General features: G+C 45.8%; 1 protein-coding gene across 1 annotated transcript; it reads left to right on the plus strand.

The window, feature by feature from the left end:
• The first annotated feature begins 2,946 nt into the window (after positions 1–2,946).
• Positions 2,947–12,417, plus strand: LOC117258800 (uncharacterized). The gene is made up of 10 exons (XM_033629940.2): positions 2,947–4,402; positions 5,112–5,285; positions 5,372–5,529; positions 5,661–5,859; positions 5,991–6,087; positions 11,114–11,285; positions 11,400–11,440; positions 11,518–11,662; positions 11,742–11,965; positions 12,282–12,417. The coding sequence occupies exons 1-10, from the start codon at positions 4,104–4,106 to the stop codon at positions 12,321–12,323; spliced, it is 1,551 nt and encodes a 516-aa protein (XP_033485831.2). The 5' UTR covers positions 2,947–4,103; the 3' UTR covers positions 12,324–12,417.
• The last annotated feature ends 1,250 nt before the right edge of the window (positions 12,418–13,667 follow it).

Genomic DNA, 13,667 nt, shown 5'->3' on the forward strand with positions numbered 1-13,667 from the left:
ACTTTAACACTCAAAGCGTGTCTCAAATCTCACGCTTCAGTCTAGTACACTACGTACTTCCAGTGTGGTGCACCAACTTCAGGAGGGTAGGACTGCCGTTTTGCACTTACTGCAACTGACGACGGCTTTTTCTAACTGCCTCTTCTTCTTCTGCATCTTCTTACTAAATGACACGTTGCAAACAGACAGTGGAGCATTATCACCAACATTTGACCGCTGTCTCCACCCACACATAAACCAAACTTACACCACGTCACTGCTGATTAGTATGTGCAGCCGTAGGTAGAAGTTAGCTAGCTAGCGAGGCTAAAGTTAGCTAGCAAGCATTATTGTTGGTGGTAACAAATTATTACAGACCTAACAACAAAAACTTTCGACACAGCGTCTGTGTTGATTAAAATGTGCTGCCATGGCTATATATATCCAAATGTTAATTCCAAACCTTTTCCAGGCCTGGAAATCACTTTCACACTGTTTTCCTCCTGAATATTGTTGAATTTCCCAACCTCAGCAGCCAGAGGATCTTATCTGGTTTGTTTAATCTGAACGGAGTGTTCATACAGATCGTGAGACTTTTTTAGTTTTTGGGAGACGACCTCTCCTTTTTCTTATCATGATGTCAATCTGAACATGTATCCATCTAGAGATATGCTAACGCTAGCTAACAAGCTAACGTTAGCACTTGCATTATTGTTGGCCGTACTGACGGCTTCTGTTTGACAACAGTTTTGGTACTAATGCAAAAAACATGTAGAACTAACGGCTCCTTGTTTTCTCCAGCTGCCATGTCAAAAGATGAAAAGTTTGCTACATCACAAAGATGGCGACCGTTGAGGATGAGAAGTGTCCGTCACTCCACACTCAGCTTTTGAGAGCGACAGCAGTACACTGCATTTTCCCGTACTATGCAGTGTGAACGTACTTAACACACTCAAAATATGACATGTTTAGTACAGAAGTCTGAGATCTGAGACACACTGTAACTTCAGTGAGGTTTTGAATTCAGGACTTTTACTTGTAGTGAAGTATTTTCACAGTGTGTATTAGTCCCAGGGTTCCTGTGCAAACAGCATGAGCTGACAAGACACCATAAAGCTAAAAACAATCCAGGACCAGAGTAGATCATCAAGGAATTTATCGTGTAGAGCTGAAAAAAAATCATAATAATTAATAATGAAACAAACTTTCTCGCCGTCTATTTTTCTGACAAAAATGTCAAACTTAAACATCAAATTAAACAACCGTTCAAGCCTTTGGTTGTCTGAGCAGCAGAACATGTCAGAGTGTAGACGAGTCATTTCATGGATCATTAACTCTCTTAAATCATCAGAGTTTATGTGGTATAAAAGAAAATGGGACTCACGTCACACTCAAATCACAAAACTCACACACTCCAGGGTTCACACACAGCGACAGCCGTGACCGGAGGCATTATGTTTTCGGTTTGTCTGTTTGTCCCATCCATGTGGAGATGAAATCTCAAGAGCGCTTCAAGGAAATTTCTTTAATTTTGACACAAACGTCCACTTAGACTGAAGAATAAACTGATGAGAATTTGGTGGTCAAAGGTCAAAGGTCAGTGTGACCTCATAACATAAGTTTTTGGCCATAACTGAAGAATTCATTCACTAATTCTGACCAAACTTGACCCAAATGTCTAACAGGATGAAATAATGAAGGTCAAAAGGTCAAAGGTCAGCTTGACTGTGACATCATCATGTTTTAACGTCATATCTCAGGAACAGAAGGGGAGACATTTGGTCAGATACTGAATTGGTGACTCTAATCTTGAAACTGCTGATTGTATAGATCTTCTGTGTGTGAAGCATCCATGTTCTCACTGACATGGATGGAGACTGTCAGAGACACTGGACTGGTGGGCGGAGTCATACAACCACAGGGTGGACTGGTGGGTGGAGTCATACAACCACAGGGTGGACTGGTGGGCGGAGTCATACAACCACGGGGCGGTGATTGTAAAGTTACCAATGGATTTTCAAGACTTTTCCACTAATTTTTTTTACCACATTGCCATGACTGTATAAACAGTTTAAAATGAGCAGGTTTAAGTAACGATCAAGTCATACATTATTTAACACTTCCCAGGTGTTTGTAGATCATCAAGCTGATAGCACTTAGTGACGTTACTCACTCGTTCGATATTCCAGCTGCCAACCGGCTGCACGGCTCACTGCCTATAGACCAAACCGGCACATGTGGGTTCCTCACAAAACATCAAGGCTGCACTGTTTTTGGAGAAACTGAAGACATGTTTGGATTAAAAACAGCTGTTCGATGACCCGGCCTGAACCTGAGCATTTGGTTAATAAATGAAGACAGATTACTGTCATGTCCCTTCAGGCCACCCGTCCATGTGGATCGGTGTCCCAGGTCTGGTCCTAGTGTGTCACATTATAGTAGTGACGTTTCAACAGTCACACAGTGCAGTATTTTAAATTAGTAACACAAGAAACAAGGGATGCACAACAACATCAGCACGTCATCGATATTTGCCAATAATGGCTTTGAAACATTTTTCAGACCGACGGAACCACTGATGTAAATACGCCTGAGCAGCAACGCCTCAACCCAACCGCCTAAAGAAATGTTCAAATTTTCGGTTTCTGTAAACCACAGATCACATTTGTACCAAATTATGTAGCAAACTTTATGTTTCAACAATGTTGTGGTTTAGGGCAAAAAAAAACAAAACAACAACAACACTTGATTAGTGAGAGTATTAAAGTGAACAGAATCAGCCAAAGTGTTTTATCCTGTTTATCACAATGAATGAATATCACAGACACTGAACAGTGTTTGATGTCTCCACCTGCTGTTGGGCCGTCACCATCACAGTCTGTGTGTATAATATGATGTTAATTCACTACAGAAGCATTCTCGGAACCCATCGGCTGTATCGCCGTCTGACTTGCGGCAGACGGCGATACAGCCTCTGGGGGCAGATTTTTTGGCATTCTGGTTTGATTTGGGCGAAGGAGGCGAATTTCCGTTTCTGACTTCCGTTTATATAGTAAGTAGTAGTAGTATAAGTAAATATGCTGAACCATTGCGATGGATTCAGAGTTTGCAGTGACGCCAATTACGTTCCGCCTCGTTAGTTCACCGCACGGATCGTTTAACCTGGCAACAACTGCAGCCGGCTCAAACGTGATTGGTTGATATCACACAGATTACAAACAGCCTACAACCGGAAACCAGGGCTCATCCGCTCTTCTTCCAGAGGCAAGATCTCCAGGGTTTGCCTACAGACTCTACATTCACTGAATGTAGAGTCTGTATATAGAGACTAATACAGAAGAGACTTGATAAAGTGGATATATCGATATCTGTTATCGGTCAAATGAGTTGCTACATATCGGCATATTGGATGGCAGCAGAAAATCCAAAATCATGCATCCCCACAAGAAACAATTACATAATAACAAACATATTTTAAACAACAGCCAAAACAACATATGTTCAAACTTATCCAAACCTTTCAGTTAATTCCAAACCTCTTCCAGGCCTGGAAATCACTTTTACTTTCTCATAACTGTTTTCCTCCTGAATACTGTTGACTCACCTGACCTCAGAGGCCAGAGGATTATAACATCTGAACGGAGCGTTCACACACATCATGAGACTTCGTTTAACTTTTGGGAGACGACGTCTCATGTTTATTATCGTGGTGTCTGAACATGAAACCAACGAGACACAGAATCAGCTCACAGACATGTTGAACTTCCTGTAACTCACCGTGTGTTACAGCACACAGGTACTCATGATGTCACATCACTGATTATTGATCACTGATCACAGTGTGACGCTCCATCAGGTCACATCAGACTGGGACCGCACCTCCCATGATGCATTGCTGCCACCTGCTGCCTGAGTGACGTCATGATATTAATGATCAGAGCTTTAATGAGCTTCAGTTTTTATCTCATTAAACTCTGGTTTGTTTTTAGTAAATATTATTTAAATGACGTCATTCATATTAAATCGTTTCATGCATACAGTTCGAACAAATCGTGACCTCTCGGTGACCTCTGACCTGCTCAAAATCTGGCTCTCTGATTGGCTGAGCAGACTGACAGGTGAAGATGGCGGCCCAGGTGTACGCCGTGCTGCTGCTGCTGCTGCTCGGACTCTCGGCGGGTCCGGGTCTCTCCTCCTCCTCCTCCTCCTCCTCCTCCTCCTCCTCCTCCTCCTCCTCCGATCCCGGTGCGGACTCTGAACGCGGCAGGATGCAGCTGCGGCGCGTGCAGGGCCTCGCCGCTCAGCCCAGGTACGGAGGATGTTGGGCGCGAGCTCTGGAGCACCTGGACACGCGCTGCAGGGACATGACGTCAGAGAGCCAGAGCCGGATCGCGCTGAGCTTCACCTTCTGTCACCTGAGCAGGTAAATCAGTCACAGCGAGGAGCTGCTGAGCTGCTTCATGTGTACACAGAGGACACGGGAGTACTCATGAGGAGTATTGTACTCGAGTATTTCTCTCTGTGTGTCAGTGTGTGGCCCTCTGAGTGCGTTTCCTTTGGATAAATAGTTCTTGCAGACATTCATTTATCCTGCTGGTGTTTGAGCTTGTTTCCAGTGACGTGTTACTGCAGTTAATGATCAGCTCCTCACCGAACACCACGTGACCTTTCAGGTTATTGATTTCTGTAATGGTTAATAAAAGTAATAATCATCATAACAATTATTGATTCATTACACACACTAAATAAGTTTATCATCAACTTAATTTTATTTCACTGAAAACGGTCAAATCCAGTTTTAAACATCAGAATCATGTTTAATATAAATGTTAAATTAAGATCAGTCAGAAAAACGTGTTGAAGACCTGGTTACGGTTACCGCACTGATGACGTCATGAATTTGACAGGTAGAAGGAAACAAACAGTTTGAAGTAAATCTGAATTCAGATGAAAATTTTATTAAATTAAAAACAGAATCTTGTTTTTAATCATGAATTAATGATTTGTGATTATTTCTATAAAAAAATCAAAGAAAAACGAGAAAATCTCTCCTGTATGTGTGTGTGTGTGTGTCTGTGTCTGTGTCTGTGTGTGTCTGTCTGTCTGTGTGTATGTGTCTGTCTGTCTGTCAGCTCAGGCAGAGATTTCCCATCATGCCCTGAGGGGTCAGAGGTCAACAGGTGTACAGGTGTGATGGACGCTGTGGCCTTTAACACCTACACAGAGTTCTTCACCCACACACACTCCATCTGTCACTTCCTGCAGTCTGACGCCTGGCAGGGCCGAGCTGAGGACACCATGCACAGGTGAGACACACACAGGTAGCACCTGGCCAGGTAACACACACAGGATATACAGGTAACAGGTGTGTGTGTGTGTGTGTGTGTGTCAGGTTAACAGAGAGTTCAGCAGGTGTAGCTGAGCAGCTTCAGTCCACCAGGCAGATGGCTGAGGACCTGATTGATGCCCAGACCGCTGCCTTACAGGCACAGCAGGAGATCCTGAACAATGGAGAAGAGCTGAGAGTCACCCTGAGAGACTCCACCCAGGGTAAACCAACAAGATGACAGACAGCCTGAGGTACATTACTCTGGGTATAAAACACACAGAGACACATAACCTTAGAGTCTGTCTGTCTGTCTGTCTGTCTGTCTGTCTCTCCCTCTCCACCCGTCTGTCAGGTCTGCGGTCGGTGTTCTCGGAGCTCAGCAGTGTCTCCAGGGAGCAGCAGGTGGCGCTGTCCGAACTCTTCAACAGAGTTTCCTTCCTGCAGAGTTTCCTGCTGATGGAGGCTCACAGTCTGAGCTCCTGCTGCTACAACGCTGCTGCTCTCTGCACCGCCTTCCTCATCACCTCCACCCAACGCTCCTCCAGAGCCAGGTAACTCCTCCTCCTCACCTCCTCCCTCAGCCTCCTCATAGGGAACTGGGCTGTCAGTCTTTGAGTCACTTAATTATTCAGTTTTGTGCTTAATTGTGTGTGTGTGTGTGTGTGTGTGTGTGTGTGTTTAGGCTGGTGTTGTTGAGTTTGGTGTGTTTAAACTTCTATCTGGAGAGGAAGATCTACCACTTTGTGATAAACTCTGATCATCCTGAACACAAACACATGGTCAGTATGTTACACCTGACACACACTCTACACCTGACACACACTCTACACCTGACACACACTCTGCACCTGACACACTCTACACCTGACACACACTCTACACCTGACACACATTCTACACCTGACACACATTCTACACCTGACACACACTCTACACCTGACACACACTCTACACCTGACACACATTCTACACCTGACACACACTCTACACCTGACACACACTCTACACCTGACACACTTTACACCTGACACACATTCTACACCTGACACACACTCTACACCTGACACACACTCTACACCTGACACACACTCTGCACCTGACACACTCTACACCTGACACACATTCTACACCTGACACACATTCTACACCTGACACACACTCTACACCTGACACACATTCTACACCTGACACACTCTACACCTGACACACATTCTACACCTGACACACTCTACACCTGACACACATTCTACACCTGACACACATTCTACACCTGACACACTCTACACCTGACACACACTCTACACCTGACACACATTCTACACCTGACACACTCTACACCTGACACACATTCTACACCTGACACACATTCTACACCTGACACACACTCTGCACCTGACACACATTCTACACCTGACACACACTCTGCACCTGACACACATTCTACACCTGACACACACTCTACACCTGACACACATTCTACACCTGACACACACTCTACACCTGACACACACTCTACACCTGACACACTCTACACCTGACACACATTCTACACCTGACACACACTCTACACCTGACACACACTCTACACCTGACACACATTCTACACCTGACACACACTCTACACCTGACACACTCTACACCTGACACACACTCTACACCTGACACACACTCTACACCTGACACACATTCTACACCTGACACACACTCTACACCTGACACACATTCTACACCTGACACACACTCTACACCTGACACACTCTACACCTGACACACATTCTACACCTGACACACATTCTACACCTGACACACACTCTACACCTGACACACATTCTACACCTGACACACATTCTACACCTGACACACATTCTACACCTGACACACACTCTACACCTGACACACATTCTACACCTGACACACACTCTACACCTGACACACTCTACACCTGACACACACTCTACACCTGACACACACTCTACACCTGACACACATTCTACACCTGACACACACTCTGCACCTGACACACATTCTACACCTGACACACACTCTACACCTGACACACACTCTACACCTGACACACACTCTACACCTGACACACATTCTACACCTGACACACACTCTGCACCTGACACACATTCTACACCTGACACACACTCTACACCTGACACACATTCTACACCTGACACACACTCTGCACCTGACACACATTCTACACCTGACACACACTCTGCACCTGACACACTCTACACCTGACACACACTCTACACCTGACACACACTCTACACCTGACACACATTCTACACCTGACACACACTCTGCACCTGACACACATTCTACACCTGACACACACTCTACACCTGACACACACTCTACACCTGACACACACTCTACACCTGACACACACTCTACACCTGACACACATTCTACACCTGACACACACTCTGCACCTGACACACATTCTACACCTGACACACACTCTACACCTGACACACATTCTACACCTGACACACATTCTACACCTGACACACACTCTGCACCTGACACACATTCTACACCTGACACACACTCTGCACCTGACACACACTCTGCACCTGACACACACTCTACACCTGACACACACTCTACACCTGACACACATTCTACACCTGACACACACTCTGCACCTGACACACATTCTACACCTGACACACACTCTACACCTGACACACATTCTACACCTGACACACTCTACACCTGACACACACTCTACACCTGACACACATTCTACACCTGACACACACTCTACACCTGACACACATTCTACACCTGACACACATTCTACACCTGACACACACTCTACACCTGACACACACTCTACACCTGACACACACTCTGCACCTGACACACACTCTACACCTGACACACATTCTACACCTGACACACACTCTACACCTGACACACATTCTACACCTGACACACACTCTACACCTGACACACACTCTACACCTGACACACATTCTACACCTGACACACACTCTGCACCTGACACACATTCTACACCTGACACACACTCTACACCTGACACACATTCTACACCTGACACACATTCTACACCTGACACACACTCTGCACCTGACACACATTCTACACCTGACACACACTCTGCACCTGACACACATTCTACACCTGACACACACTCTACACCTGACACACACTCTACACCTGACAAACACTCTACACCTGACACACATTCTACACCTGACACACACTCTGCACCTGACACACATTCTACACCTGACACACACTCTACACCTGACACACATTCTACACCTGACACACTCTACACCTGACACACATTCTACACCTGACACACTCTACACCTGACACACACTCTACACCTGACACACATTCTACACCTGACACACACTCTACACCTGACACACATTCTACACCTGACACACATTCTACACCTGACACACACTCTACACCTGACACACATTCTACACCTGACACACACTCTACACCTGACACACACTCTACACCTGACACACATTCTACACCTGACACACACTCTACACCTGACACACATTCTACACCTGACACACACTCTACACCTGACACACACTCTACACCTGACAAACACTCTACACCTGACACACATTCTACACCTGACACACATTCTACATCTGACACACACTCTGCACCTGACACACATTCTACACCTGACACACACTCTACACCTGACACACATTCTACACCTGACACACTCTACACCTGACACACACTCTACACCTGACACACATTCTACACCTGACACACACTCTACACCTGACACACATTCTACACCTGACACACATTCTACACCTGACACACACTCTACACCTGACACACACTCTACACCTGACACACACTCTACACCTGACACACATTCTACACCTGACACACACTCTGCACCTGACACACATTCTACACCTGACACACACTCTGCACCTGACACACATTCTACACCTGACACACATTCTACACCTGACACACACTCTGCACCTGACACACATTCTACACCTGACACACACTCTACACCTGACACACACTCTACACCTGACAAACACTCTACACCTGACACACATTCTACACCTGACACACACTCTACACCTGACACACATTCTACACCTGACACACACTCTACACCTGACACACATTCTACACCTGACACACTCTACACCTGACACACACTCTACACCTGACACACATTCTACACCTGACACACACTCTACACCTGACACACATTCTACACCTGACACACACTCTACACCTGACACACACTCTACACCTGACACACACTCTGCACCTGACACACACTCTACACCTGACACACACTCTGCACCTGACACACACTCTACACCTGACACACATTCTACACCTGACACACATTCTACACCTGACACACACTCTACACCTGACACACACTCTGCACCTGACACACACTCTACACCTGACACACACTCTACACCTGACACACATTCTACACCTGACACACACTCTACACCTGACACACTCTACACCTGACACACACTCTACACCTGACACACACTCTACACCTGACACACACTCTGCACCTGACACACACTCTACACCTGACACACATTCTACACCTGACACACTCTACACCTGACACACATTCTACACCTGACACACACTCTACACCTGACACACTCTACACCTGACACACACTCTACACCTGACACACATTCTACACCTGACACACACTCTACACCTGACACACACTCTACACCTGACACACATTCTACACCTGACACACACTCTACACCTGACACACATTCTACACCTGACACACACTCTACACCTGACACACACTCTACACCTGACACACTCTACACCTGACACACATTCTACACCTGACACACATTCTACACCTGACACACACTCTACACCTGACACACACTCTACACCTGACACACACTCTACACCTGACACACTCTACACCTGACACACATTCTACACCTGACACACATTCTACACCTGACACACTCTACACCTGACACACATTCTACACCTGACACACTCTACACCTGACACACATTCTACACCTGACACACATTCTACACCTGACACACACTCTACACCTGACACACATTCTACACCTGACACACATTCTACACCTGACACACACTCTACACCTGACACACATTCTACACCTGACACACATTCTACACCTGACACACTCTACACCTGACACACATTCTACACCTGACACACATTCTACACCTGACACACATTTTACACCTGACACACACTCTACACCTGACACACATTCTACACCTGACACACATTCTACACCTGACACACACTCTACACCTGACACACACTCTACACCTGACACACACTCTACACTCTAGTTTTGCTCAAGTGCTTGTCAATACAAATCTGTCCTTTCATTAGTGTCCGAGCCCCATTTTAACATCACATTTTGTATCCCCATGTGCTCTGCAGTGCCAAAAAGCTAGCATAGCACCAGCTAACTAGCTACATAACACAATACCACAGCTAGAAAACAACATGTATGATTGGTTGGAGCTTCACTGTGTTATTAGAGCCCTAAAAAAGTCAAATTTGTAGCGCATTATGTCTGACGAGTCAGTCTGTAGCTTTATTTAAAAATGACTTGTAGCCTGTTGCTGTGTCACCTGTAGTGTGATCACAGCTTCACACCTGTCAGGTGAGCTTGTGAAGTGTCCTGCAGTCACTGTGTGTCGTTATAACCTGTTTGTGTGTGTGTGTGTGTGTGTGTGTGTGGGTGTGTGTGTGCAGGAGCTGGTCAGTGGGTATGTGAGTGTGTTGCGGCGCTTCATGGTGTGTGTTGGAGTGTGTGTCCTGCTGTGTGTGTGTGTTAGGTACAGAGACCCCCTGCAGCAGAGTCTGCAGGTGCTGCAGCAGCTCAGAGAGACACAGAGGAGCCTGCAGGAGGCGCTGCAGCACGCAGGTGAGTCCAGATCAACACAGACACTTCAACACAGTGTGAGCGCAGCTGCACCTGGTGGACAGTAGAGGAACTGCAGCTCTGATTGAGTCTGTCTGTCTGTCTGTCTGTCCGCAGAGAGTTTGAGGAATCAACCGAAGAATCAGCCGCAACTGAAGGTGAGAACAGAAGTGATGTCACAGAGCAGAGAGGTTACTTCCTGTAACATCAGCCTGACCAATCACATCTCTTCCAGAGGAGGTCAGAGGGCAGCAGAAGAGAGGAGGCGCTAAGGAGGAGAGAGGAGATCAAAAGAGGAGAAAAAGAAGTGGAGGAGGAGTGCAGCACACTGGTGTCTCCGCCCACAGACGACTCAGACCTGTCTCACCTCACACACATCGGTCGGTACCTGTCTCACCTCTGTGTCCACATACTTTCAGCCATGTTGGCGTGAACATAGTGAGTGTGTTTGTCCTGCAGGTTGGAGCACCGACAGTTTTCTCAGCAGCACAGTGAACAGCTCCGCAGCTGACGTCACCCAGAAGCCGTACGTTACCCACAATGCCTCAGTGCTCAGTCCCACGACCCAGAAGGCCTCAGTGAGTCCAGGCAGGCGTCCTCGTCGCTCCTCTTCCTCCCGCCTCCCGTCCACCTCCTCCTCCTCCTCCCCTCTGGTCTACAGCATCCTAGTGGAGGATAAACAGGTACCTCTGATCTGATTATTGATTATTGATGATGTCAAACAGCGATACTGCGCTTCACTGTTAATGTGTTCAGCTCTGACATCACAGTGGTGGGCGGGGCTTCAGAGATGTCTGACATGTATCACATCACAGTGTGTCATTTTAAACATTCAGACCTTTTATTATACAGATCTTCTTAGCGTCACCGTGGTAACCACAGGTGTCACCAATCAGGACTTAAATCTGGAGAAAAAGAGATGTAATGTCTTCATGACCTCTGACCTCTGCTCTTCTCTTCTGTCCTGTGTTTATCCTCATCTTCCTCCTGATTGGTCAGCCTCGTTACAGCCTGAGGAGCCGACGCTCAGAGACACACTGAAGGAACGTCACACTTTGTTCTTTCTCTGCTGTAAATTTTAAACAGATGTTTTTTCTGAATTTAAATAAAAACTGAATTTTAGATTTTGAACAGACACGTGTGAAACTGGTGTTCAGACACGAGACAAATTTAATTGAGTGGAAGCTGCAGCTTCAGTTAGAGAAGATGACATCATCTCATCTCAGTGATAATGCACAGAAATATTTAACCCTTAAAGATCGCCTGCAGCAGGTGACTGATAGAAACACTTCAGTTTTGTTTGTTACTGAAGGAATGATGAGATGTAAAAGTTACATCATCTTTATTGTGTCTGGGAGAGAGGACAGTTACACACTGAGTCTGATATTATAACAATAATAATCACTGCAGGTGTTTAGTACAAACCTTTTTCTTCAATGAGTCAAAATGAACCTGAACAGAAGAGAACTGAAGAAGAAGAGTTAAGTCCAAGAAACTTTATTACCATTTGCAGTATTTTATTTGGCGGCGTGGCTCTGTTCTGGGGCCTCTCTGCCCTTCCATGAGCCTACATGGAAAGCCTAAGGCAGAGAGAGCAGCAGCAAAGACCTCACGAGAACAGAACAGAACAGAACAGAACAGCAGCAATGACAAACAGAAATGACATTGATAAGTCAGACACAGCATGAAAAGGAGGAGCTGGGGTGGAGACAGGGTGCGAAGCAGCAACAGTAGGCAGCCCAGAGCAGTTTAAATAGGGCGCCCTGAATGAGATTTGCCAGTTGACCTATGGCTAAGTCCCGCCCTCAAACGCGATGAGCCAATCACAGCTTTTTCTGAGATTTGAAGTCTAAAAATGGTCAAACGGTGTGCATGGGGTACATGCAACTCTGACACAAGGTATCCTGAGAGGCTGGGCGACCACGTGTATTTTTTACACTTTAAACCACATCTCAAGCGAGAAAAGTGTCTCCTTTGGATAAAGTTGTGTGGTAACGTTAGACCACAACATCAACTCAACGTGAATAAGATTAACAATGATGTCTACATCTGTTCTAAGGTAAGTCAACATTGTGTTTGAGGCAACATATTGTCACTTTGCTGGAAAGAAATATAAAGTTATCTTTAACATCTCTAGCTAACGTTAGCTAAAGTTAGCCTAACATTAGCTCCTAGCTGCGTTGTTCATCATGTCACCTTGTTTGCTGGGAGTTCATTAGCCTATTTTGTTCTAGTTTTGTACTTTGGTGATGGTACATCATTGTTAGCTGTTGTCCAAAGGGCTCTAGTTAAGCTAACGTTAACTTCTGGAGCTTAGCTTCATTAACTTATCTGTAATGGCAGAGATAACAAAGGTTGGCAAACGTTATGCTGAATGATTCAGTG

This window comes from Epinephelus lanceolatus, chromosome 8, assembly GCF_041903045.1.
Source record: "Epinephelus lanceolatus isolate andai-2023 chromosome 8, ASM4190304v1, whole genome shotgun sequence".
Taxonomy (NCBI): Eukaryota; Metazoa; Chordata; class Actinopteri; order Perciformes; family Serranidae; genus Epinephelus; species Epinephelus lanceolatus.

What these genes read in the sequence shown, in the direction of transcription:
- LOC117258800 (XM_033629940.2), top strand. Translation starts at nt 4,104, where the DNA reads ATGGCGGCCCAGGTGTACGCCGTGCTGCTGCTGCTGCTGCTCGGACTC. An exon ending in AGAATCAGCCGCAACTGAAG is followed by an intron (nt 11,441 to 11,517) that starts GTGAGAACAGAA and finishes CATCTCTTCCAG; the next exon opens with AGGAGGTCAGAGGGCAGCAG. An exon ending in TCCTAGTGGAGGATAAACAG is followed by an intron (nt 11,966 to 12,281) that starts GTACCTCTGATC and finishes CTGATTGGTCAG; the next exon opens with CCTCGTTACAGCCTGAGGAG.